The following is a 26,459-nucleotide window of genomic DNA, read 5'->3' as shown; positions in this document are numbered from 1 at the left end:
TATGACAGTAATGTTCTTAGAATCCTGAGATAATTAGTTTGAAGCAATAGAAAATGTATTCAAGCATAACTCCTAAACCAAACATGCAATATGTCTAATAATGCCTGTATTAATGTATCTTTGTGAGTTTTACTAGAAACATGTGCTTTTGTAAGGTTTGCAAACACAAAAAAATGTTTTTTTACTCAATATGACAGAAATGTTCTTAGAATCCTGAGATAATTAGTTTGAAGCAATAAAAAAATGTATTCAAGCATAACTCCTAAACCAAACATGCAATATGTCTAATAATGCCTGTATTAATGTATCTTTGTGAGTTTTACTAGAAACATGTGCTTTTGTAAAGTTTGCAAACACAAAAATTAGTTTTTTACTCAATATGACAGTAATGTTCTTAGAATTCTGTGATAATTAGTTTGAAGCAATAAAAAAATGTTTCAAGATAACACCTAAACCAAACATGCAATATGTCTAATATTGCCTGTATTAATGTATCTTCATGAGTTTTACTAGAATCATATGCTTTTGTGAGGTTTGCAAACACAAAAATTATTTTTTTATTCAATATGATAGGCTCCAGCGCCCCCCGCGACCCCAAAGGGAATAAGCGGTAGAAAATGGATGGATGGATGAATGACAGTAATGTTCTTAGAATCCTGAGATAATGCGAAAAAAGCAATACAAAATGTATTCAAACATAACTCCTAAACCAAACATGCAATATGTCTAATAATGCCTTAAATAATGTATCTTTGTGAGTTGTACTAGAAACATATGCTTTTGTAAGGTTTGCAAACACAAACATTTTTTTTTTTACTCAATATGACAGTAATGTTCTTAGAATCCTGAGATAATGCGAAAAAAGTAATAAAAAATGTATTCAAACATAACGCCCTAACCAAACATGCAATATGTCTAATAATGCCTGGAATAATGTATCTTTGTGAGTTTTACTAGAAACATGTGCTTTTGTAAGGTTTGCAAAAACAAAAATTTGTTTTTTTTACTCAATATGACAGTACTGTTCTTAGAATCCTGGGATAATTAGTTTGAGGCAATAAAAAAATGTTTCAAGATAACACCTAAACCAAACATGCAATATGTCTAATATTGCCTGTATTAATGTATCTTCATGAGTTTTACTAGAAACATTTGCTTTTGTGAGGTTTGCAAACACAAAAATTAGTTTTTTACTCAATATGACAGTAATGTTCTTAGAATCCTGAGATAATGCGAAAAAAGCAATACAAAATGTATTCAAACATAACTCCTAAACCAAACATGCAATATGTCTAAACATTTTGCTTATTGTATTTGTATCATTTAACCTGGTATTTAACAGTTTACATTTCAGTTGCACTGTTAAAATATAGGAGAAATACAAGTTTATTGCATTTGAAAAGGTACAATTGCGTTATTATTGTGTACTATTACTACTAAACTAATGGCAGTAATATCGTTTATTGGCAATCATTTGTAGGTCGATACGTTTTTCAAGCAAAATGTGTTATCGGCCCCGGCCTAGCGGTTGCAGCGTGATATGTATTACATTTGAACAGAAAGTAATCAAGTTATTGACTAAATAATACAACCGCTGCTGACCCGTCTCCACTCGGGATGGTTTCCTGCTGACCCCACTATGGACTGGACTCTTACTATTATGTTGGATCCACTATGGACTGGACTCTCACTATTGTTAGATCCACTATGGACTGGACTCCCACAATATTATTTCAGACCCACTCGACATCCATTGCATTCGGTCTCCCCTATAGAGGGGGGTGGGTTACCCACATATGCGGTCCTCTCCAAGGTTTCTCATAGTCATTCACATCGACGTCCCCTGGGGTGAGTTTTTCCTTGCCCTTATGTGGGCTCTGTACCGAGGATGTCGTTGTGGCTTGTGCAGCCCTTTGAGACACTTGTGATTTAGGGCTATATAAATAAACATTGATTGATTGATTGATTGAACTGTAAATGATGCAATATGTTACATCAGCAGCCAAATTAAGAGTTTTTGTTACACGTTTTCAAAAGGTTCTGTTATTATTTATGTGATATATCGTTATGCAATATATCACGATGTAGATTTCAGGCCGTATCGCCTGTTAATTCAAACCCCCCCTCCCCCAATCATCGCACAGTTCCATTTTGCGACATGCCACGAGGTGGCAATGATGGTGGCGGGCAGCGTGTGCGCCGTGCTGCACGGCTCGGCCCAGCCGCTCATGCTGCTGGTGTTCGGCCTGCTGACCGACACCTTCATCGAGTACGACATCGAGCTGAACGAGCTGAGCGACGGGAGCAAGGAGTGCGTCAACAACACCATCCAGTGGAGCAGGAACTACACCGACGGGCTCCTGAACGCCTTCCAGCAGTCGCACTGGGGCCCCGGCAACTTCTCCGCCGTGTTGCTGAGCAACCGGTCGTGTGGGTAGGTGGGCGGGGCCTCGACAGGTTGTGTCAAACACTCGAGTGTTAATCCCACGTTTTTCAGGATCCTCGACATCGAGTACGAGATGACCCTGTTCGCCTTCTATTATGTCGGGATCGCAGTAGCGGTCTTCATCTTGGGATATTTTCAGGTTAGTCACTTTTTTTATTTCATGTAGTTGGTTTGTTCACACCTGAACATACATCACACCAGGTGTCATAGAGAGGAATGATCTAAGATCAGTGTTGGGTTAATTACTGAAAACCAGTAACTAGTTACAGTTACTAGTTACTTTATTTCAAAAGTAACTCAGTTACTAACTCAATTATCCATCCATCCATCCATTTTCTACCGCTTATTCCCTTTGGGGTAGCGGGGGGCGCTGGAGCCTATCTCAGCTACAATGGGCGGAAGGCGTTGTACACCCTGGACAAGTCGCCACCTCATCACAGGGCCAACACCGATAGACATTAAGAAAATAAAACATGTGGATCTTACACAAGAATGTAACATTTTGTAACATATGATTATGAAAACCCTGGCTTGAAAATGTGGGGTTTTCAAAAACTGTAAGCCATGATCATCAAAATTACAACCAAAAATTGTTTGACATCTCACTTTGCATGTAAGGAGTTTATATCACATATAAGTACTTACACCAAAAAATAATGCGTTACTGTGAAAAGTAACTATTTAGTTACTTCTTTTTTTTTTTAAAGCTCCCATTAATTCCCTTTTAGCCTTCATTTCAGTACTGTTATTGCACCGGAGAATAATACAATCTGTTGATCAGCGCTAGGAATTTTCAAGTCATAAAAATGGGGTCATACAGTAAATTTTTGGGGTACCACTTTTTTGTAAGCGTTTTGAAAAAAAAAAAGATAAACGTATGCATTATCCTGTTATATCTCACATTCTATATTGTGTTTTGGAAAAAAGTTGTCATAAACGTTACTTAATTCATTAAAAAAAATAATAAAAAAAGAAAACAAATTTGTATACATATGTAAATGTATTCAGTTATAAACATTCATTCACGTTCTTCTTTCCTTCATGGATCTAAACTTTACCGCTGCTGGTAGTTCTTTCTATGTTTTTATTTAATTAAGTTGTAGGTGTATTTATTTCAGTATAAAAGTGTAAAAATTGTTTTGCTTCGGTCATGAAATGATGATAATGGTGTGCCAGGGCATACATACTTTTTATATTTAACGCTTAAATCTCTGGTGTCATGATCCGTGGTCCGGATCATGTTTTGTTTAGTTATGCTGTTAGTTTTGGACTTCCTTAGTTCCTGGTTTCACTTCCTTGTTTGAGTTTGTTTTGTTTCCATGGTTACCCATTAGTTTCACCTGTTCCACGTTTGGACTCACACACACCTGTCACCAATCATGTCACTGTTATTTAAGCTTACCTTTGTTCAGCACTCGTTCTGCCTGCATTGTCGTTATGTCACACCGGTTCATGTCTCGTTTTGACCAAGTAAGTTTCCATGTCCTAGTTTCTGTTAATTAGTAGCTTCTTGTGTTTTAGGCACACTTGCCTTTTTGGGTTGTATTTTTGTGTTTTGTGGTAGTGCGTGGTTTATGTTAATAAATCCTAGCCTACCTTCACGTTGTCGTCCGGAGCCTTCTCTTTTGCGTTGGAAGAACAACCCCGCAGCTAGCTGCGACCCCCACGTGACATCTGGAGTCTACATCATCTTCAGATCTATCCCTCATTTCAAAATCTTTTAGTTTTTTTTATGTTGTTTTTTTGTTTGTTTGTTTTCCGCCCTTTTTTTGTCAAACAAAACTATGTTTTTAATGGTAAACACACAAAATATGCTAAATCTTCCACCAAAAATATTTTTCAAAGTGGAATATTTGATGTGAAGTAATCGGAACCTTGGATAGGTCATTCATAATAACATTGATTTGGATTCAAAAATTATGTTTTGAGCAATGACAGTTTGAAAGAAATTGAAGTTGAAAAACTTATTCGGGTGTTACCATTTAGTGGTCAATTGTACGGAATATGTACTGTACGGTGCAAGCTACTAATAAAAGTCTCAATTAATCAATCCACTCCCTCGCTCTCTCGCTCTCTCTGTCTCTGCCCCTCCCTCACGAATGCTGCTGCGTGCGCACAATTTGTTTTGTTTTTAACCCCTTCTTAACCCTGAACGTACATTGAAAATACACGCAACCCTAACTCAAAATGCCGGACATTTGAGGCATTTAAGAAACTCCTCCCGGACAGCCCCGCAAAAGAATCAATTAATCAGTGTTTAAAAAAAAGAGACATGTCCGGGGAAAAGAGGAGGCATGGTCAGTCTAGAATATCTCCATGTTAAGAAACTCGGCTTCATGATGTCTTGTTAGTAAACAAAGACACACACACAGCGCCTCTTCTCTTGTCTCCGTTGTGACACAGGAAGAATCAGAAGGACGACACTGCAACTCTCCAATAAAACACACTTAGATCTTCTGTTTTTAGCCGATACTACATAAAAAATAACGTAAAATAACACAGTAACGCATCATGTAGTAACAGTAACTGAGTTACTAAATATAAAAAATAACGCATTAGACTACTAGTATACCGCCGAAACTAACGGTGTTACAGTAACAAAGTAACGCGTTAGTCCCAACACTGTCTAAGATTAAAGTAGCAGTAGAGTGGAAAAACAAGTTGACTTTGTTGTGTTTCCTTGTGTCCATTTAACATATCTAATTGTATTTACAATCTGCAAAGTACCGTTTACAAATTTAGTCGGCCATTTTGAATATTCCACTCCGACTATTTTTGGCAATTTCCGTAGATTGTACGCCAATGTAGGTACGCTTCTGCACTCTGACCATATTATTAGATCAGTCATACTGGAAATACGCAAAAATTATAGAGAGATGCAGGCCTCAAATTTTTACTTTTTAAGATCAAGGCAAGTGTTGCCGTAAAGGAGGGCTCATATTTTAGGGCATCAAGGCAAACATTATATATATATATATATATATATATATATATATATATATATATATATATATATATATATATATATATATATATATATATATATATATATATATATATATATATATATGGTAACACTTTAGTATGGGGAACATATGAACAATTAATTAGTTTCTTATTAACTTAGGGTTAGGTTTAGGGTAAGGGTAAGGGTTAGGGTCAGGGTCAGGGTTAGGGTTAGGGTTGGGGTTAGTGTTAGGGTTAGGGAAGACTCTTAGTTAATGGCTTACTGGTTGTATAATAAGGCCATGCAGAATACGGCATTAATAAGTACTTAATAAGTAGTTAATAAGTACTTAATAATTAACAGCCAATATGGTACTAATTTGCATGTTAATTAGCAACTGATATATATATATATATATATATATATATATATATATATATATATATATATACATATATATATATATATATATATATATATATATATATATATATGGTAAGACTTTGGTATATATATATATATATATATATATATATATATATATATATATATATATATATATATATATATATATATATATGGTAAGACTTTGGTATATATATATATATATATATATATAGATATATATATATATAGATATATATATATATATATATATATATATATATATATATACCAAAGTCTTACCATATATATATATATATATATATATATATATATATATATATATATATATATATATATATATATATATATATATATATATACTGATATATACGTATATATATACTGATATATACGTATATATATATATATATATATATATATATATATATATATATATATATAGATATATAGATATATATATATATCTATATATATATATATATATATATATATATACGTATATATCAGTGGTTTTTAACCTTGTTGGAGGTACCGAACCCCACCAGTTTCATATGCGCATTCACCGAACCCTTCTTTAGTGAAAAATAAAATGTTGTTTTTTTCAAATTCAAGACAAAGTTATACGTTTTTGGTAACACTTTAGTATGGGGAACATATTCTAAGTAACAAAGACTTAATTTAGAGTTATTTGGACACTAGGGTAACATATTCTAAGTAATAAAGACTTAATTTAGAGTTATTTGGTTAGGGGTAGGGTCAGGGTTAGAGGGTTAGGGTTATAATAAGGCCATGCCGAATAAGGCATTAATAAGTACTTAATAATGAGTAGTTAAGAGCCAATATGTTACTAATTTGCATGTTAATAAGCAACTAATTAATGGAGAATATGTTTCCCATACTAAAGTGTTACCATGTCTTTTTACTGGTGCATAAAATTAACCGTGCATGAACATCACTTTGTTCAAAGAACAAAACCAACACACTGCATAAACTCACAACAAATTACACAACTGCAAATCAGTCAGCTGTTGCCGTATCCGTAATACGCCGATAGGGAGAAGTTTGTATTTACACGATGAGTCGGGTGTGTCTTGACCTCCGCCGAACCCCTGAGGCTGACTCACTGAACCCCTACGGTTCGATTGAACCCAGGTTAAGAACCACTGGTATATATATATATATATATATATATATATATATATATATATATATATATATATATATATATATATATATATATATATATATATATATATATATATTTGTTTTTTTTTTATTCATTATTAATATTAACGTGCCAGCTTTTTGTCATTTCATGATGCCTTTATCTTTATTTTTACATTTTGATAGAGGGAGTTTTTTATTATTATTTATTTATTAATTAAGTTATGTATATTTATATGTATATGTAGATGCTGTATCGGGACAGATCCATAAAGAAAGAGTTTGAGCAGAAATATGTCGTACAGGAATTAACTATACACAATAAAACATTAACAACGTGCTGTGTCACATGAATGGTTTTTAAAGTAACACCTTTTTGACATGAAAAAAACACAAGTAATGTAAAAATAACATCGCGTTTACTTTTTGATATCAATATAAAACTCAAAGCAGTTTGGCTAATGAGGATGAAGTCAAATAAACAAGATGTGTTCTTCTCCAACAATGCCTCCTTGTGGTTCAGTGCAACAGTTTGGCCAACAAAAATAAAGAGTAGTGACACCTCTCACATCGAATACACAATCTTCAAAGCCTGCGTTCAATTTGATGAGATGACAAAACATTTGAGCTAGTATTGATGTTAATTGAACACTGATACAGTTTGCAGGTCAATAAAGGAGGAGTGAACATTCCAGTAAACAAACTAAAGACTTCATAAATAAGTTGTGACAACGTTCACCACACATCGCCTGTTGCATGTTTCCTCACCTCATTAACTCTCAGTCACAGTAGCTGATGGACGCTGTATTGAGAAAATAAAAGCAACATTAAATAGTTTTCTCCTTCGCTGTATACTTTTAGTGTGAGGACAAGTGCGTCTGTCTCCAATATTGTCCACACGTGTCTCTATCTAAACACAGCACTGCCACTGTACTTCTGCTTCTGCACTCTGACCTTATTATTAGATCAGTCATACTGGAATTACACAAACATTTGAGAGAGATGTGCTCACAATCTTCATACAAGACGTAGCCACATATGTTTTTCATTTTTTTTAATGTATTCTAAGTCGTACATAAATAAATACATAAATAGTCTGTCAATGGGGGCTCTCTATTTAGCCCACAAAGCCCTCTAAGTAAACATCCAAAACCCGCCAACAATGACCTGAATATTGACCTAATTTTAGCAATGTTGTTATCAAAGGCGCTAACGCAGACTGACCATTTTTTAGCGGCTAATATCCCTCTGCTGCTTTACTGTAGCTGGTCCTGCTGCTCCCGCATCATCCTCCAAGTTATTCTGGATTATAAATCATGCCTCTCATCTGGATATTAGGAATATTTAGCCATTAATGTAGAAATGTTTCCGTGACATTCAATTTATACGGAGACAAACACACACAACCGAAGGCGGTGTCTGCAGAGAGACTTCTCCTCGTTATCCGTTGGTGTGCATCACGACTCATTCTTCATTTAAACAGGAAGATATGAACATCCTATCAGTCGTCATCACAGTCAGAGCAGACATTGTACAGTAAGAGTAAGAGATTGTTTTATTAGGTTTGTATTTTTTGTTTAGCACTTAGCTGCTACATGATGCTTAGTGTTTCCCTAAATCTGGATCTGTTTAGAAGAGCGTCTAAAACTTGGAGATCATCCTCCTTGTATTCAGGCTCAAAAATATAAGGTTCTGGATCATCATTTGTCCCAAATGAATCGTTGTTGGCGCTCACAAAGTCTGCGTGATTAGCATTGTTGTTGATGGGGAAGGGATCTGTGGTTCCCCTTATACGTCACGCGATCACGTGACTGGCCAGCTCATTATCTCTCAAAATGGCTCGGGAATCTACGTGAAATTGATACTATTTTGATCGTATCTGTTTACTCGCATTCATCAGATATATATATATATATATATATATATATATATATATATATATATATATATATATATATATATATATATATATATATATATATATATATATGATAGTTGATTGTTTTCCACTCTACTGCTACTTTAAACATACAATAGGAAAGGTATATGGATGTTGGCTTTAGGGCGGGCCCTTAAGGGGTCCTGGGTCTGGGGCCCTCATTGATCCCATGTCTGCTAGATCTCTCTGTGGGTGACGGCGGCCGCCAAGCAGATCCAGCGCATCAGAAAAATCTACTTCAGCAAGGTGATGAGGATGGAGATCGGCTGGTTCGACTGCACCTCGGTGGGCGAACTCAACACGCGCATGTCCGAGTGAGTGCGAGTGGCGGCGTGGTGGAGGCGAGGATGTTGGCGTAGGGTGACATGGTGTGGTGTGTGCGACCTCGCAGCGACATCAACAAGATCAACGACGCCATCGCCGACCAAGTGGCCATTTTCCTGCAGCGCTTCACCACCTTCGTGTGCGGCTTCTGCGTGGGCTTCGTGAAAGGATGGAAGCTGACGCTTGTGATCGTGGCGGCGAGTCCGCTGATTGGCGTCGGCGCCGGTCTGATGGCTCTGGTGAGATCTTTCATTTCTAAAATGTTCACTTTAAACGTATTTGTGCTCCTGGCACTCAGTTCACACATTACAATAGTCCAGTGATTCTCAAACGGGCACGCGAGCTCTATCTAATGTTATACTAAAGAATCACTTGATTAAATATTCACACACAGTGTTACTGTTCAAACTGTGTGTCATGCCACACATGGCCAAAATATGAAATATACTTGTTTGATAAAACCTCTGCCTTGTTTTTAATGAATACTTAGGTCTACTACACTACTGTATTTATTGTTGTCATTATGGTGGTACTTGATGAATACTTAGGTCTACTTCACTACTGTATTTTAATGTTGTCATTATGGTGGTACTTAATGAATATTTACACCTACTACACTACTGTATTTTAATGTTGGTCATAATGGTGGTACTTAATGAATACTTAGGTCTACTACACTACTGTATTTTAATATTGTCATTATGGTGGTACTTAATGAATATGTAGGTCTACTCCACCACCGTATTTTAATGTTGGTCATAATGGTGGGACTTAATGAATACTTAGGTCTACTACACTACTGTATTTCAATGTTGTCATTATGGTGGTACTTGATGAATACTTAGGTCTACTACGCTACTGTATTTTAATGTTGGCATTGTGGTGGTACTTAATGAATACTTATACCTACTACACTACTGTATTTCAATGTTGTCATTATGGTAGTACTTACGTGGTCCGGATCATGTTTAGTTTAGTTATGTTCTGTTAGTTTTGGACTTCTTTAGTTCCTGGTTGCACTTCCTTGTTTTTTTTGTCAATATCGTTACTCATTATTTGCACCTGTTGCTAATCAGAGACTTCTATTTAAGCCTGTCTTTTCCGGTCACTCGGTGTGGCTTCATTGTTTGCTTCATGCAACCTGTCAGCGTAAGTTTTGTGAGTATTACTGGTTTCAAGTCCATGCTAAGTGTTAGCTTCTTTGTTCCCTAGCCTATGCTAAGTCTTAGCTTCCCGTGTTTTAGGCACGCTTGCCTTTTTGTTGTTTTGCCTGTATTTTTGTAAATTGGATGATTTATGATGAATAAATCAAAACCTACCTTCACGCTGTCGTCCGGAGCCGTCCATTCTGCATCTTGGAAGAACAACCGCGCAGCAAGCTGCACCCCCGATCGTGACATACTTAGGTCTACAACACTACTGTATTTTAATGTTGTCATTATGGTGGTACTTAATGAATACTTAGACCTACTACACTACTGTATTTTAATGTAGTCATTATGGTGGTTCTTAATGAATACTTAGGTCTACTACACTACTGTATTTCAATGTTGTCATTATGGTGGTACTTAATGAATACTTATACCTACTACACTACTGTATTTCAATGTTGTCATTATGGTGGTACTTAATGAATACTTATACCTACTACACTACTGTATTTCAATGTTGTCATTATGGTGGTACTTGATGAATACTTAGGTCTACTACGCTACTGTATTTTAATGGTGGCATTATGGTGGTATTTGATGAATACTTGTACCTACTACACTACTGTATTTCAATGTTGTCATTATGGTGGTACTTAATGAATACTTATACCCACTACACTACTGTATTTCAATGTTGTCATTATGGTGGTACTTGATGAATACTTAGACCTACTACAGTACTGTTTTTTAATGTTGTCATTATGGTGGTACGTAATGAATACTTAGGTCGATTACACTACTGTATTTTAATGTTGTCATTATGGTGGTACTTCATGAATACTTAGGTCTACTACACTACTGTATTTAATGTTGCCATTATGGTGGTACTTAATTAATACTTAGGTCTACTACACTACTCTATTTTATTTTGTTATTATGGTGGTTCTTATTGAATATTTAGGTCTACTACACTACTGTATTTTAATGTTGTCATTATGGTGGTACTTAATGAATACTTAGGTCTACAACACTACTGTATTTAATGTTGTCATTATGGTGGTACTTAATGAATACTTAGGTCTACTACGCTACTGTATTTTAATGTTGTCGTTATGGTGGTACTTAATGAATACTTAGGCCGACTACACTACTGTATTTTAATGTTGTCATTCTGGTGGTACCTGATGAATACTAAGGTCTACTACACTACTGTATTTTAATGTTGTCATTATGGTGGTACTTGATGAATATTTAGACCAACTACACTACTGTATTTTAATGTTGGTCATAATGGTGGGACTTAATGAATACTTAGGTCTACTACACTACTGTATTTCAATGTTGTCATTATGGTGGTACTTGATGAATACTTAGGTCTACTACACTACACTACTGTATTTTAATGTTGGTCATAATGGTGGTACTTGATGAATACTTAGGTCTACTACGCTACTGTATTTTAATGTTGGCATTATGGTGGTACTTAATGAATACTTATACCTACTACACTACTGTATTTCAATGTTGTCATTATGGTAGTACTTAATGAATACGTTGTCATGATCCGTGGTCCGGATCATGTTTAGTTTAGTTATGTTCTGTTAGTTTTGGACTTCTTTAGTTCCTGGTTGCACTTCCTTGTTTTTTTTTGTCAATATGGTTACTCATTATTTGCACCTGTTGCTAATCAGAGACTTCTATTTAAGCCTGTCTTTTCCGGTCACTCGGTGTGGCTTCATTGTTTGCTTCATGCAACCTGTCAGCGTAAGTTTTGTGAGTATTACTGGTTTCAAGTCCATGCTAAGTGTTAGCTTCTTTGTTCCCTAGCCTATGCTAAGTCTTAGCTTCCCGTGTTTTAGGCACGCTTGCCTTTTTGTTGTTTTGCCTGTATTTTTGTAAATTGGATGATTTATGATGAATAAATCAAAACCTACCTTCACACTGTCGTCCCGAGCCGTCCATTCTGCATCTTGGAAGAACAACCGCGCAGCAAGCTGCACCCTCGATCGTGACATACTTAGGTCTACTACACTACTGTATTTTAATGTTGTCATTATGGTGGTTCTTAATGAATACTTAGGTCTACTACGCTACTGTATTTCAATGTTGTCATTATGGTGGTTCTTAATGAATACTTAGGTCTACTACACTACTGTATTTTAATGTTGTCATTATGGTGGTTCTTAATGAATACTTAGGTCTACTATGCTACTGTTTTTCAATGTTGTCATTATGGTGGTACTTAATGAATACTTATACCTACTACACTACTGTATTTCAATGTTGTCATTATGGTGGTACTTGATGAATACTTAGACCTACTACAGTACTGTTTTTTAATGTTGTCATTATGGTGGTACGTAATGAATACTTAGGTCTACTACAGTACTGTTTTTTAATGTTGTCATTATGGTGGTACGTAATGAATACTTAGGTCTACTACACTACTGTATTTAATGTTGTCATTATGGTGGTACGTAATTAATACTTAGGTCTACTACACTACTGTATTTAATGTTGTCATTATGGTGGTACTTAATGAATACTTAGGTCTACTACACTACCGTAATTTAATGTTGTCATTATGGTGGTACTTAATGAATACATAGGTCTACTACGCTACTGTATTTTAATGTTGTCGTTATGGTGGTACTTAATGAATACTTAGGCCGACTACACTACTGTATTTTAATGTTGTCATTCTGGTGGTACCTGATGAATACTTAGGTCTACTACACTACTGTATTTTAATGTTGTCATTATGGTGGTACTTGATGAATACCTAGACCTACTACACTACTGTATTTTAATGTTGTCATTATGGTGGTACTTAATGAATACTTAGGTCTACTACACTACTGTATTTTAATGTTGTCATTATGGTGGTACTTAATGAATACTTAGGTCTACAACACTACTGTATTTTAATGTTGTCATTATGGTGGTACTTGATGAATACTTAGACTTAATACTTAATTTTCCTGAGGGAACTCTTCTGAAGGAATCAATAAAGTACTATCTATCTATCTACCTACTACACTACCGTATTTTAATGTTGTCATTACGGTGGTACTTAATGAACACTTAGACCTACTATGCTATTTTGTTTTAATTTTTGTCACTCTGGAGGTGCTTGGAGAGCCAAGTTTTTCCTGAGGTGTCATTAGGTGTGCACAAAAATATTGATTTATATCTGAATTGCGATTGTTATTCATCCGATTCTTAATTTTCCAAAAAGCTTTATATAAAAACTTTTTTTTTTTGTTTTGTTTGTAAAAAATCAATTTAAAAAATAAGTTCTCCATGCAACCAGAAGGAACTTTTCTTTTGAAAATGTTATCACAGAATACAATAGGATAGAATGCCCTTTATTGTCACTATACACAGGTACAATGTGATTAAAAGCAACTCCAGTATCAGTGCGACAGTCTACAAATATGCAAAACATAGGAAGGGAAGAAAATAAAAATAGTGCAAAAGGAGGTAAGGTGCACAGTCCAGTCCTGACAACAAATGTGTTGTTTAAATATTATACTATATACATATATACAGAAGCATACAGACTGTGGGTGGAAAGTTAAAATTGCACACAGAGAGGTGCTAAACTATAAAATCAGTGCTATGAGAGTTCACCGTGGTTATGGCTTTAGGGAAAAAACTGTTCTTGAGTCTGTTTGTCTTAGACGTGATGACCCTGTAGCGCCTTCCTGAAGGCAGCAGGTGAAACAGGTCAAAGCCAGGGTGGGCGCTGTCCTTGATAATGTTGGTAGTTCTGCTGGGGCAGCGGGAGATGTAAATGTCTATCAGGGAGGGGAGAGGGCAGCCGATGATCCGCTGTGCTGCCTTTACCACTCTCTGGCGCCTCTCCCTGTCTGCAACGGTGCAGCTGCCGTACCATGCTGTGATGCAGTATGTCAGCAGGCTCTCAATGGATGAGCGGTAGAAGGTCAGCAGCAGGTTGGAGTCTAAGTTGTACTTCTTGAGGACTCTCAAGAAGTGCAGCCACTGCTGAGCCTTCTTAGTGATGGCAGTAGTGTTATCTGACCAGGAGATGTCAGAGATAAGGACGCCAAGAGACCGGAAGGTGTGGACCCTCTCGACACACTCACCCTTGATGTAGAGGGGGGCTAGGTCAGTGCAGATGACGATCTCCTTGGTTTTCTTGGTGTTCTGAGCAAGGTTGTTCTCTGAGCACCAGTCTGCCAGCTTCCAGACCTCCTCTCTGTAGGCTGCCTCGTCCCCCTTTGAGATGAGTCCAACCACCATAGTGTCATCCCCGAACTTCACTATGAGGTTGTTGTTGTGGGCCGGACATATTTATTATACCAAATATTACATTGCGAGAATTGGTTTGAATCGAGAATCGTGTTGAAATGGAGTATTGATTCTGAATCGATACTGTTCCCAATTAGCCTGTTCACCTGTGGGATGTTCCAAATAAGTGTTTGATGAGCATTCCTCAACTTTCTCAGTCTTTTTTTGCCACTTGTGCCAGCTTTTTTGAAACATGTTGCTGGCATCAAATTCCAAATAAGCTAATATTTGCAAAAAATAACAAAGTTTTCCGGTTCGAACATTAAATATCTTGTCTTTGCAGTCTATTCAATTGAATATAAGTTGAAAAAGATTTGCAAATCATTGTATTCTGTTTTTATTGACCATTTACACAACGTGCCAACTTCACTGGTTTTGGGTTTTGGAGAAAAGGTGTGTTTTTACCAATTACTCGATTAATCGAACACATTTAGAATAGGTGTTTTTACCAATTACTCGATTAATTAAATGCATTTACAATAGGTGTGTTTTATCAAATTACTCAATTAATTAAATGCATTTAGAATAGGTGTTTTATCCAAATCCCCAATAATCCAACACACTTAGAATACAGGTGTTTTATCCAAATACTCGATTAATCGAACACATTTAGAATAGATGCGTTTTATCCAAATACTCCGTCAATCGAACGGCGTGGCGAAGTTGATAGAGTGGCCGTGCCAGCAATCGGAGGGTTGCTGGTTACTGGGGTTCGATCCCCACCTTCTACCATCCTAGTCACGTCCGTTGTGTCCTTGGGCAAGACACTTCACCCCTTGCTCCTGATGGCTGCTGGTTAGCGCCTTGCATGGCAGCTCCCGCCATCAGTGTGTGTGTGAATGGGTGAATGTGGAAATACTGTCAAAGCGCTTTGAGTACCTTGAAGGTAGAAAAGCGCTATACAAGTATAACCCATTTATTTATTTATTTAGGAATAAGTGTGTTTTATCCAATTACTCGATTAATTAAACGCATTTAGAATAGGTGTTTTTTATCCAAATCCCCAATAATCGAACACATTTAGAATAGGTGTGTTTTATCCAAATACTCGATTAATTAAACGCATTTAGAATAGGTGTGTTTTATCCAATTACTCGATTAATCGAACAAACTAATTGATAAATTGCTAAAGTAATCAATAGCTGCAATTGAATTTCAGGTTGGTATGATATGGCAGTGGCACTTTTAATTTTTTTTTTTTTATCAGACTTTAATATCTGATATCGGTCCGATATCAGCACAAAAGAAGAATGCGATTAAATTGGCTTGCATCCAAAATGTCTGTAACAAGCAGTCCTGCATCGCGTTCATAGCCAGTTAGCAATTGAATGTCCTCCGATAAACACACAAGGTTGCTCTTTTCTTCTATTTTTTGTCATTTACAAAAAGTAAACATGCTAGCCTATAGGCTACTAGCAGCTACACAACAGCTAAGCACACAATAGCACACAAGCTCGACCTACGTCGTAGGTGTCCTTAAATTCTGTGCTTCTCAATTGTGTTGCGCCCCCCCGCCCCCAGGAAGAAGAAAACATTTCACGTCCCCCCACTCTCCCCCGCGACTATGAATAGTGACGTTGATCTTTAACATTGTTATAAGTACACTTCCGCATAACACTGTATGCTGGTTAACTTTAAAGAAAACCAAAATAGAAAGAAATATAGAACAACTTACAACAAATAATAATTATATTAATAGTTTTTTAGTCTGCAACAGAACATATTTGCCTGACATATTGTTTTCTATTATTATTTAAACTCTAAACATTTTTGACACTAAAAAATAAAATACAATTCCTAATTTTATCTATCTTTTTCTTTTTGTATCAAAATGAGAAAGTCAGGATTAATGGCTCCAATGATTCCCTGGGGTCACGGGGGCCCCTACTGGTATCGCACCGCCCCCTAGGGATGCCCATCCTACCATTTGAAAAAAACTGCCTTAAGTGAACAATATTGCAGTGTAAAACAACACATTTTATCAACACAAGTATCAAATCGTTATAGTTGCATACTTACACGTCTCCGACGCGCGTTAGAAAGTATCCAGCAGAGGTGGGTAGTAACGCGCTACATTTACTCCGTTACATCTACTTGAGTAACTTTTGGGATAAATTGTACTTCTAAGAGTAGTTTTAATGCAACTTACTTTTACTTTTACTTGAGTATATTTATATGGAAGAAACGCTACTTTTACTCCGCTACTTTTACTCCGCTACTTTTATCTACATTCAGCTCGCTACTCGCTACTAATTTTTATCGATCTGTTAATGCACGCTTTGTTTGTTTTGGTCTGTCAGACAGACCTTCAAAGTGCCTGCGTTACTGGTGACGTTTCACTCCGTTCCACCAATAAAATGCAGTCACTAGTGACGTTTGACTCCGTTCCACCAATCAGATGCAGTCATTGGTGACGTTGGACCAATCAAACAGAGCCAGGCGGTCACATGACCTGACTTAAACAAGTTGTAAAACTTATTGGGGTGTTACCATTTAGTGGTCAATTGTACGGAATATATACTGTACTGTGCAATCTACTAATACAAGTTTCAATCAATCAATCAAAAGTGTGAAGGAAAAAAGACACTTTTTTATTTCAAACGTACATCCCGTCACAAGCCTAAAGACTGACTGCACAGTTCCTGTCTTCACAATAAAAGTGCCGCTCCATCGCACCTGCGCTTTCAAAATAAGAGTCTCCGAAAGCCAGCGCAAATAAGCTAGCAAGCTACGGAATTTGCCGCCAATGTATTTCTTGTAAAGTGTGTGAAAACGAATATGGAAGCTGGACAAATAAGATACCAAAAACCAACCACTTTCATGTGGTATTAGACAGAAAGGAGGAACTTTTTTTCTCCTGCATTTGAAAACGTGGACGTTAAGCACTGCTGTCTGATTACAATCAATGCAAGTCATCAGAATCAGGTAATACACCAACTTATATTCTTGTCAACATGAAAGAAAGGAATCTATATGTGTTAAACATGCATGTATATTCATTAAAACACCTTTAACATGTAAACAAAAACGGCAAAATAAATAAATATAAATGATATACTGTATATATCAATATATGTGTATATATGTATATATATATATATATATATATATATATATATATATATATATATATATATATATATATATATATATATATATATATATGATATGTGTGTGTATGTTACTCATCAGTTACTCAGTACTTGAGTAGTTTTTTCACAACATACTTTTTACTTTTACTCAAGTAAATATTTGGGTGACTACTCATTACTTTTACTTGAGTAATAAATCTCTAAAGTAACAGTACTCTTACTTGAGTACAATTTCTGGCTACTCTACCCACCTCTGGTATCCAGTAACAAATGTGTCCGCATCATGCAATTTACTGCCTCATGAACTTAACTTCATGAATTATTTTGACCACTAGGTGTCACCAAAAAAAAAAAAAAGAAGCCCCACTCCACTTTTATTTGAAGACATATCATATATCAGTGTTTTTCAACCTTTTCTGAGCAGAGGCACATATTTTTCATTGAAAAAATGCGGAGGCACACCACCAGCAGAAAACGTGAAAAAATTAAACTCATCAGCTGATATCGACAGTAAAAAGTCGTTCTCGCAGTTGTTGGATATGACTTTAAACCATAACCAACCATGCATTACTATAGCTCTTGTCTCAAAAAGCAGGTGTACTGTCACGACCTGTCACATCACGCCGTGATTTATTTGGAGTTTTTTGGTGTTTTTCTGTCTGAAGTGTTTTAGTTCTTGTCTTGCGCTCACATATTGTTGTTGATTGTCATGACATGTACAGATGTATTTTGTGGACGCCGTCTGCTCCACACGCTGTAAGTCTTTGCTGTCGTCCAGCATTCTGTTTTTGTTTACCTTGCAGCCAGTTCAGTTTTAGTTTTGTTTTGCATAGCCTTCCCTAAGCTTCAATGCCTTTTGTTTATTTTTGGCTTAAGCATTACATACCTTTTTACCTGCACACTGCCTCCCACTGTCTTCTGCATATTGTGATCACGACAAACCATGTTCCCGACATCTACAAAGCAATTATAAAGGGGGGGTTTACCCACATATGCGGTCCTCTCCCAGGTTTCCCATAGTCATTCACATCGACGTCCCACTGGGGTGAGTTTTTCCTTGCCTTTATGTGGACTCTGTACCGAGGATGTCGTTGTGGCTTGTGCAGCCCTTTGAGACACTTGTGATTTAGGGCTATAAAATAAATATTGATTGATTGATTGAATTAGCTACCTGCTGCCACCTACTGATATGGAAGAGTATTACACGGTTACTCTGCCGAGCTCTTGACAGCACAGACAATAATTACTGGTTTGCAAAAAATATTTTTAACCCAATTAGGTGAAATTGCATAATTTCCCACGGCACACCAAACAATATCTCACCGTACACTAGTGTGTCGCGGCACAGTGGTTGAAAAACACTGTCATACCGGATCAAGATCGGTCTCAACCAATACATAAAGCTTGAGTGTCAGTATCGTATCCGAAGTGAAAAAGTTGTATCGGGACACCCCTACTAAATTTGATTAAATTAAATTAAATTAAATTAAATTAAATTAAATTAAATTACATTTAATTTAATTTAATTTAATTTAATTTAATTTAATTTGATTGAATATGGAAAGAAAAAGCAGATTAATTTGTTTACCTTTCAACACTGAACTGAAGTGAAGTAAGGTGACTTGTGGACAGAAAAGAAAAGTTTGTCTTGAAGTGACGTCCCTTTCACTTTGTGTGCAGTTTGTGGCTAAGCTAACGGGCATGGAGCTGCAGGCCTATGCTAAAGCTGGAGCCATCGCAGACGAGGTCCTCTCCTCCATCAGGACGGTGGCTGCTTTTGGCGGAGAGATGAAAGAGGTGCAACGGTATGCAAAAAGTTTTTATTACAAAATAAAATGTTTTTTCATTTATTTATGGCCTTTTTTTGTTTACTATTTTAATAGAAGGATTATTTTACCTTAATATTGTAGGTATACATAATATTTTGGCTACACCAAATATGACATGATCAAATAATATTTGGACCACACATATTCTGGGAGTACTGAATCAGTATTTTGGTACCACATGTGTGCTTCATATTTTAGCTCTGTGTGTGCCTAATATTCTGGCTGTAAATATTTAGGGGCATCATGTGTACCCAATATTTCGGCCTCAAGTGTACCTAATAATTAGACCAAATTGTGCGAAATATTTGTGGAGTACTTCATATTTTGGCTAAGAATTTACCGAATACTTTGGCCAGGGATGTACCTAGTACTTTGGGTGTAGTGAATATTTAGACTCCAGGTGTGCCTACTATTTTGGGTGTACCTAATATTTTGGGGCCTGTAGGTGTGCCTCATTTTTTAGCTCTGTGTGTGCTTAATATTCTGGCTGTAAATAATTAGTAGCATCATGTGTACCTATTATTTTGGCCTCAAGTGTACCTAGTTATTAGGCCAAATTATTCAAAATATTTGTGGATTACTTCATATTTAGGCCAAGAATTTACAGAATACTTTGGCCAGGGCTGTACCTAATATTTTGGGTGTAGTGAATATTTAGGCTCCGGGTGTGCTTATTATTTTGGGCGTACTTAATATTTTGGGGCCTGTAGGTGTGCCTCATATTTTGACCACAAATAATGTGTACCTAATATTGTAACCTCAGGTACTGTACACCTAATATTTAGGAAACATATATACCGATCGTTTTTGTCACAGGTGTACCTAATATTTAGGCCAAATGCATGCTGTGGAGTACCTAATATTTTGGGTGTGGTGAATATGTTGGCCCTTATGTTTGGATATTATTTAGGCTGCAGGTGTGTCCTAATATTTTGGGCATATGTAATGTTTTGCTCACCCCCCCAAAACAATAATGTGCCTATTAGTGTGCCTAATAATTAGTCTGCAAATAATGCCTTGCTTCAAGTGTATGTCAGATTTTATCCGCAAATGTACCTAATATTTTGGCCTGAGATACTGTATACCTAATATTTAGGAACAATCTGTACCTGTTATTGAAGTTGTAATGTGGGTCAAAAGATGTTTACCAAATATTTTAGCCACAAATGTATCAAACATTTGGACCTCAGGTGTACTTAATATTCAAGTCAAATGTGTGCTTAAGTTTTGAGTGATAGGTAGGGAAGGGTACCATTCACATTTGAACCAATACCGTAGGTACCAATTTTTGGTACTTTTGTGTGTTAATAAATATTAGTTTTTTTAAGTAAAATCTTTTTTTTTATTGCAACATTTAAAAATTCTTCTTCTTTTATTATCATCATATTATCATGTGCAAGTATGACGTTAGACGGCAGTGGTGTATAGTTTATGGTGTATTTTTGTTGTTGTTGCGCCCTAAAAAATGTTAACACTGTAATTGTCATTAGGTATGATGTAAGTATTGTACTTATTACGCACCAGCTGTTTGATTATAACGCGCATCTTAGTTGTAGTTCTCATTAACACATTTTTAAACGTGCTAAAATCGCCATGCAAAATCGCTAATGCCAATCAGTAGCATGTTAATAGCGAAGCTAGTGTATATTAGCGCCAAGCTAACGCACATTACTTAACTCTGATTTTTTTTTAGTCGATTTCTTTGTCGGCATGGAAAAATTGCAACATTACCCAGTGGTAGTTTGGCTGAGTCCGCTCTCGGTGCTGCTGGAGTGATCGGCAAAATGTGGAGAGTCAAGCACAGTAACAACGCGATTCCGAAAAAGTACCGTGTGTCTAATATTTTGTCCGCAAGTCATCTCTGGCTTCACGTCTCGCCAAGACTTCAGCTAAAAATGTACCTAATCTTTTGACCCTGAGGTACCTAATGTTTAGGACAAATGTGTGCCGATCATTTTGATCACATGTGTACTTATTATTATGGCTTAATGTGTATTTAATACTTTGACCTCAGCTGTACTTAGTATTCAGGTCAATCGTGTACCTAATGTATGGGCACAGGTGTGCCTAATATTTTGGCTGCTGGCGTCCTATTTTAGCGGCTGATATGTAGAAGAAATAATAATAGCAGCATAAATAATAATCCAAGTGTTGCTCTTCCAGCTACGACAAAAACTTGGTGTCAGCCCAGCGTTGGGGCATCAGGAAAGGCTTGATCATGGGGTTTTTCACGGGCTACATGTGGCTCATTATCTTCCTGTGCTACGGCCTGGCCTTCTGGTACGGCTCCAGTCTGGTGGTGGACGCGAGGGAGTACACGCCGGGCACGCTCCTGCAGGTAAGACCTTCCAGGCTGCTACTCAAACACCCGGTTTATTTTTTATTTTTTTCTTGAAACGGTCCTCTAACGGGTGGTAAAGTCTCCCCTGTGGTCTTGTTACCTTTGAAGGCCTCCTTTAGGAGCTTTGCCGTTTAGTCGGACAACGATACAGTACAAAGGTATTGGGACAGTTGACCTGAAACCCTTGAAGTGAATTATTTTTATATAGCGCTTTTCTCTAGTGACTCAAAGCACTTTTACATAGTGGAACCCAATATCTAAGTAACATTTAAACCAGTGTGGGTGACACTGGGAGCAGGTGGGTAAAGTGTCTTGCCCAAGGACACAACGGCAGTGACTGGGATGGCGGAAGCGGGGATCGAACCTGGAACCCTAAAGTTGCTGGCACGGCCACACTACCAACCGAGCTGTACCGCCCTTCTTCATTTTAATACGTGAAGTGCTATAAAAGGAAGGAATTGACCTTATTTTCCGGGCTGCAGAATGCTCCTGTCATGATCCGTGGTCCGGATCATGTTTAGTTTAGTTATGTTCTGTTAGTTTTGGACTTCTTTAGTTCCTGGTTGCACTTCCTTGTTTGTTTTGTCACTATGGTTACTTATTATTTTCACCTGCCGCTTGTGTTCCGGACGCGCACCTGTTTGTCATCAGAGACTCTATTTAGTTCTGCCTTTTCCGGTCACTCTGTGTGGCTTCATTGTTTACGTCACGTTCTGACCAAGTATGTTTTCATGTTCCATGCCATAGCTTCTGCTATGTATTAGCTTCACGTGTTTTAGGCACGCTTGTCTTTTTTGTTCTTTGCCTGTGTTTTTGGTAGTTGGGTGATTTATGTTAATACATCAAATCCTACCTTCACGCCTGGGTCAGGAGCCGTCAGTAATGCATTCCGGGAGAACGAACCCCAGCATGCTCCATCCCGATCGTGACAGCTCCAGTATAGCTCGGTTGGTAGAGTGGCTGTGTCAGCAACTTGAGGGTTCCAGGTTCGAAACCCCGCTTCCGCCATCCTAGTCACTGCCGTTGTGTCCTTGGGCAAGACGCTTTACCCACCTGCTCCCAGTGTCACCCACACTGGTTTTAAAAATGTAACTTAGATATTGGGTTTCACTATGTAAAGCACTTTGAGTCACTAGAGAAAAAGAGCTATATAAATATAATTCACATGCACCCACCAAATTTTTTTATATATATTTTTTCCCCCCATATATTAGCCGCACCAGACTACAAGTCGCAGATATAAAGGCCAAAAGTATGGACACACCTTCTTCTCATTCAATGTGCTTTCTTTATTTCCATGACTATTTACATTGTAGATTGTCACTGAAGGCATCAAAACTATGAATGTGGAGTTATGTACTTAACAAAAAAACGGTGAAATAACTGAGAACATGTTTTGTATTCTAGTTTCTTCAAAATAGCCACCCTTTGCTCTGACTACTTTTTCGCACACTCTTGGCATTCTCTCGATGAGCTTCAAGAGGTAGTCACCTGAAATGGTTTTTTACTTCACAGGTGTGCTTGAAGCTCGTCGAGAGAATGCCAAGAGTGTGCGTAAAAGTAGTCAGAGCAAAGGGTGGCTATTTTGAAGAAACTAGAATATAAAACATGGGTAACACTTTAGTATGGGGAACACATATTCACCATTAATTAGTTGCTTATTAACATGCAAATTAGTAATATATTGGCTCTTAATTAGTCATTAAGTTCTTATTAATGCCTTATTCTGCATGGCCTTATGATACAACCAGTAAGCCATTAACTAAGAGTCTTACCTCAATAACCTCAGAATTATTGCTTATTAGTAACCCTAACTCTAACCGTAACCCTTTTATGTTCTAAATTAAGTCTTTGTTACTTTAATAAGCAACTAATTAATGGTGAATATGTTCCCCATACTAAAGTGTTACCAAAACCTGTTTTCAGTTATATTACCTTTTTTTGTAAAGTACATAACTCCACATGTGTTCATTCATAGTTTTGATGCCTTCAGTGACAATCTACAAAGTAAATAGTCACAAAAATAAAGAAAACACATTGAATGAGGAGAAGGTGTGTCCAAACTTTTAACCTGTACTGTATACGTTGTGAAATACAATATTTGTAAATGTTTATTCACATACCTTAATTGTTTCCAGTCCTTTTCCATAACACAGCAAAACAGACGTCATCGTCATGGACCCGCTAGCTGCGTAAGCTGGCTCTCCAATCCGCTTAAACAGACTCAATAACTTTACGAAACTGAAAAAAAATACAAAAATAATATCTTTGTGAGTTAATAGTACTTAAGACACTTGTAAACGTGTTAGCATATCAGCTAAGGCTAACGACGCTTTCTTGAGTACATTACGACAAATGTGCATGAAAACACTCCCACAGACGTCACACATGCGACGGTTTAGTAAGTAAGAATTGTTTTGGTTACATTTAAAAATTCCCAAACGTTGCTGGGAGTGTCGAACGAATAATCCTTTCGAGCAGAAACACTGTGGAAGGTTGCGCTTCCGGTTCAAGGCACAAAACAGGAAGTGCATTTTTAACCTGCACATAGCACAAACAATCACACACCTTTTGTATTCAACTATTTGTTGAATACAAAACAATATGGCGGTTAGCGGAGGAAAAATCCATAAATTAACCGCACAGTTTTACAAGCCGCAGGGATCAAAGCGTAGGAAAAAAGTAGCGAGAATACAGTATATGACCACTGCTGTCAAAAGAACATATCATCAAGAGCAGGCCGGACCTTCTTGTTAAACATTTGAAAGAATATTTTTTGTCATGGCAGGTGTTTTTTGGCGTCCTGATTGCAGCCATGAATTTGGGGCAGGCGTCACCTTGTCTGGAAGCATTCGCCGCAGGCCGAGGAGCCGCCACCATCATCTTTGAAACCATCGACAGAGTAAGACCTCTTTCGTCTTATCTTTGGTTTCATCTTCAAGCCGCTTTCTGACCGTCTCTTCAGGATGTGCCATCTTACGAACCCCGTTTCCATATGAGTTGGGAAATTGTGTTGGATGTAAATATAAACGGAAAACAATGATTTGCAAATCATTTTCAACCCATATTCAGTTGAATATGCTACAAAGACAACATATTTGATGTTCAAATTGATAAACATTTTTTTTTTTTGCAAATAATCATTAACTTTAGAATTTGATGCCAGCCACACGTGACAAAGAAGTTGGGAAAGGTGGCAATAAATACTGATAAAGTTGAGGAATGCTCATCAAACACTTATTTGGAACATCCCACAGGTGTGCAGGCTAATTGGGAACAGGTGGGTGCCATGATTGGGCATAAAAACAGCTTCCCAAAAAATGTTCAGTCTTTCACAAGAAAGGATGGGGCGAGGTACACCCCTTTGTCCACAACTGCGTGAGCAAATAGTCAAACAGTTTAAGAACAACGTTTCTCAAAGTGCAATTGCAAGAAATTTAGGGATTTCAACATCTACGGTCCATAATATCATCAAAAGGTTCAGAGAATCTGGAGAAATCACTCTACGTAAGCGGCATGGCCGGAAACCAACATTGAATGACCGTGACCTTCGATCTCTCAGGCGGCACTGTATCAAAAACCGACATCAATCTCTAAAGGATATCACCACATGGGCTCAGGAACACTTCAGAAAACCACTGTCACTAAATACAGTTCGTCGCTACATCTGTAAGTGCAAGTTAAAGCTCTACTATGCAAAGCAAAAGCCATTTATCAACAACATCCAGAAACGCCGCCGCTTCTCTGGGCTTGAGATCATCTAAGATGGACTCATGCAAAGTGGAAAAGTGTTCTGTGGTCTGAAGAGTCCATATTTCTAATTGTTTTTGGAAATATTCAACATCCAAAGGGGAAGCGAACCATCCAGACTGTTATCGACGCAAAGTTCAAAAGCCAGCATCTGTGATGGTATGGGGGTGCATTCGTTCCCAAGGCATAGGTAACTTGCACATCTGTGAAGGCACCATTAATGCTGAAAGGTACATACAGGTTTTGGAACAAAATATGCTGCCATCTAAGCGCTGTCTTTTTCATGGACGCCCCTGCTTATTTCAGCAAGACAATGCCAAGCCACATTCAGCACGTGTTACAACAGCGTTTCTTCGTAAAAAAAGAGTGTGGGTACTTCCCTGGCCCGCCTTCAGTCCAGACCTGTCTCCCATCAAAAATGTTTGGCGCATTATGAAGCGTAAAATACGACAGCGGAGACCCGCACTGTTGAGCGACTGAAGCTCTACATAAAACAAGAATGGGAAAGAATTCCACTTTCAGAGCTTCAACAATTAGTTTCCTCAGTTCCCAATCGTTTATTGAGTGTTGTTAAAAGAAAAGGTGATGTAACACAGTGGTGAACATGCCCTTTCCCAACTACTTTGGCACGTGTTGCAGCCATGAAATTCTAAGTTAATTATTATCTGCAAAAAAAAATAAAGTTTGAGTTTGAACATCAAATATCTTGTCTTTGTAGTGCATTCAATTGAATATGGGTTGAAAAGGATTTGCA

General features: G+C 37.1%; 1 protein-coding gene across 1 annotated transcript in view; it reads left to right on the top strand.

Annotated features, from left to right (window-relative positions):
• The window catches only part of LOC133622322 (bile salt export pump-like), a 73,191-nt gene that overhangs the window by 9,248 nt on the left and 37,484 nt on the right, over positions 1–26,459 (top strand). The window contains exons 6-12 of the mRNA XM_061984933.2: positions 2,145–2,434; positions 2,498–2,585; positions 9,085–9,218; positions 9,296–9,467; positions 19,466–19,590; positions 21,778–21,952; positions 24,744–24,857. Of these exons, the coding sequence (XP_061840917.1) occupies positions 2,145–2,434; positions 2,498–2,585; positions 9,085–9,218; positions 9,296–9,467; positions 19,466–19,590; positions 21,778–21,952; positions 24,744–24,857 (1,098 nt within the window). The remainder of the gene's footprint in view (positions 1–2,144; positions 2,435–2,497; positions 2,586–9,084; positions 9,219–9,295; positions 9,468–19,465; positions 19,591–21,777; positions 21,953–24,743; positions 24,858–26,459) is intronic.

The sequence above is a fragment of the Nerophis lumbriciformis genome, linkage group LG23, assembly GCF_033978685.3.
Source record: "Nerophis lumbriciformis linkage group LG23, RoL_Nlum_v2.1, whole genome shotgun sequence".
Lineage (NCBI taxonomy): Eukaryota > Metazoa > Chordata > Actinopteri > Syngnathiformes > Syngnathidae > Nerophis > Nerophis lumbriciformis.
The sequence above is the reverse complement of the archived record's forward strand: the minus strand, read 5'-3'. Positions and strand labels throughout refer to the sequence as shown.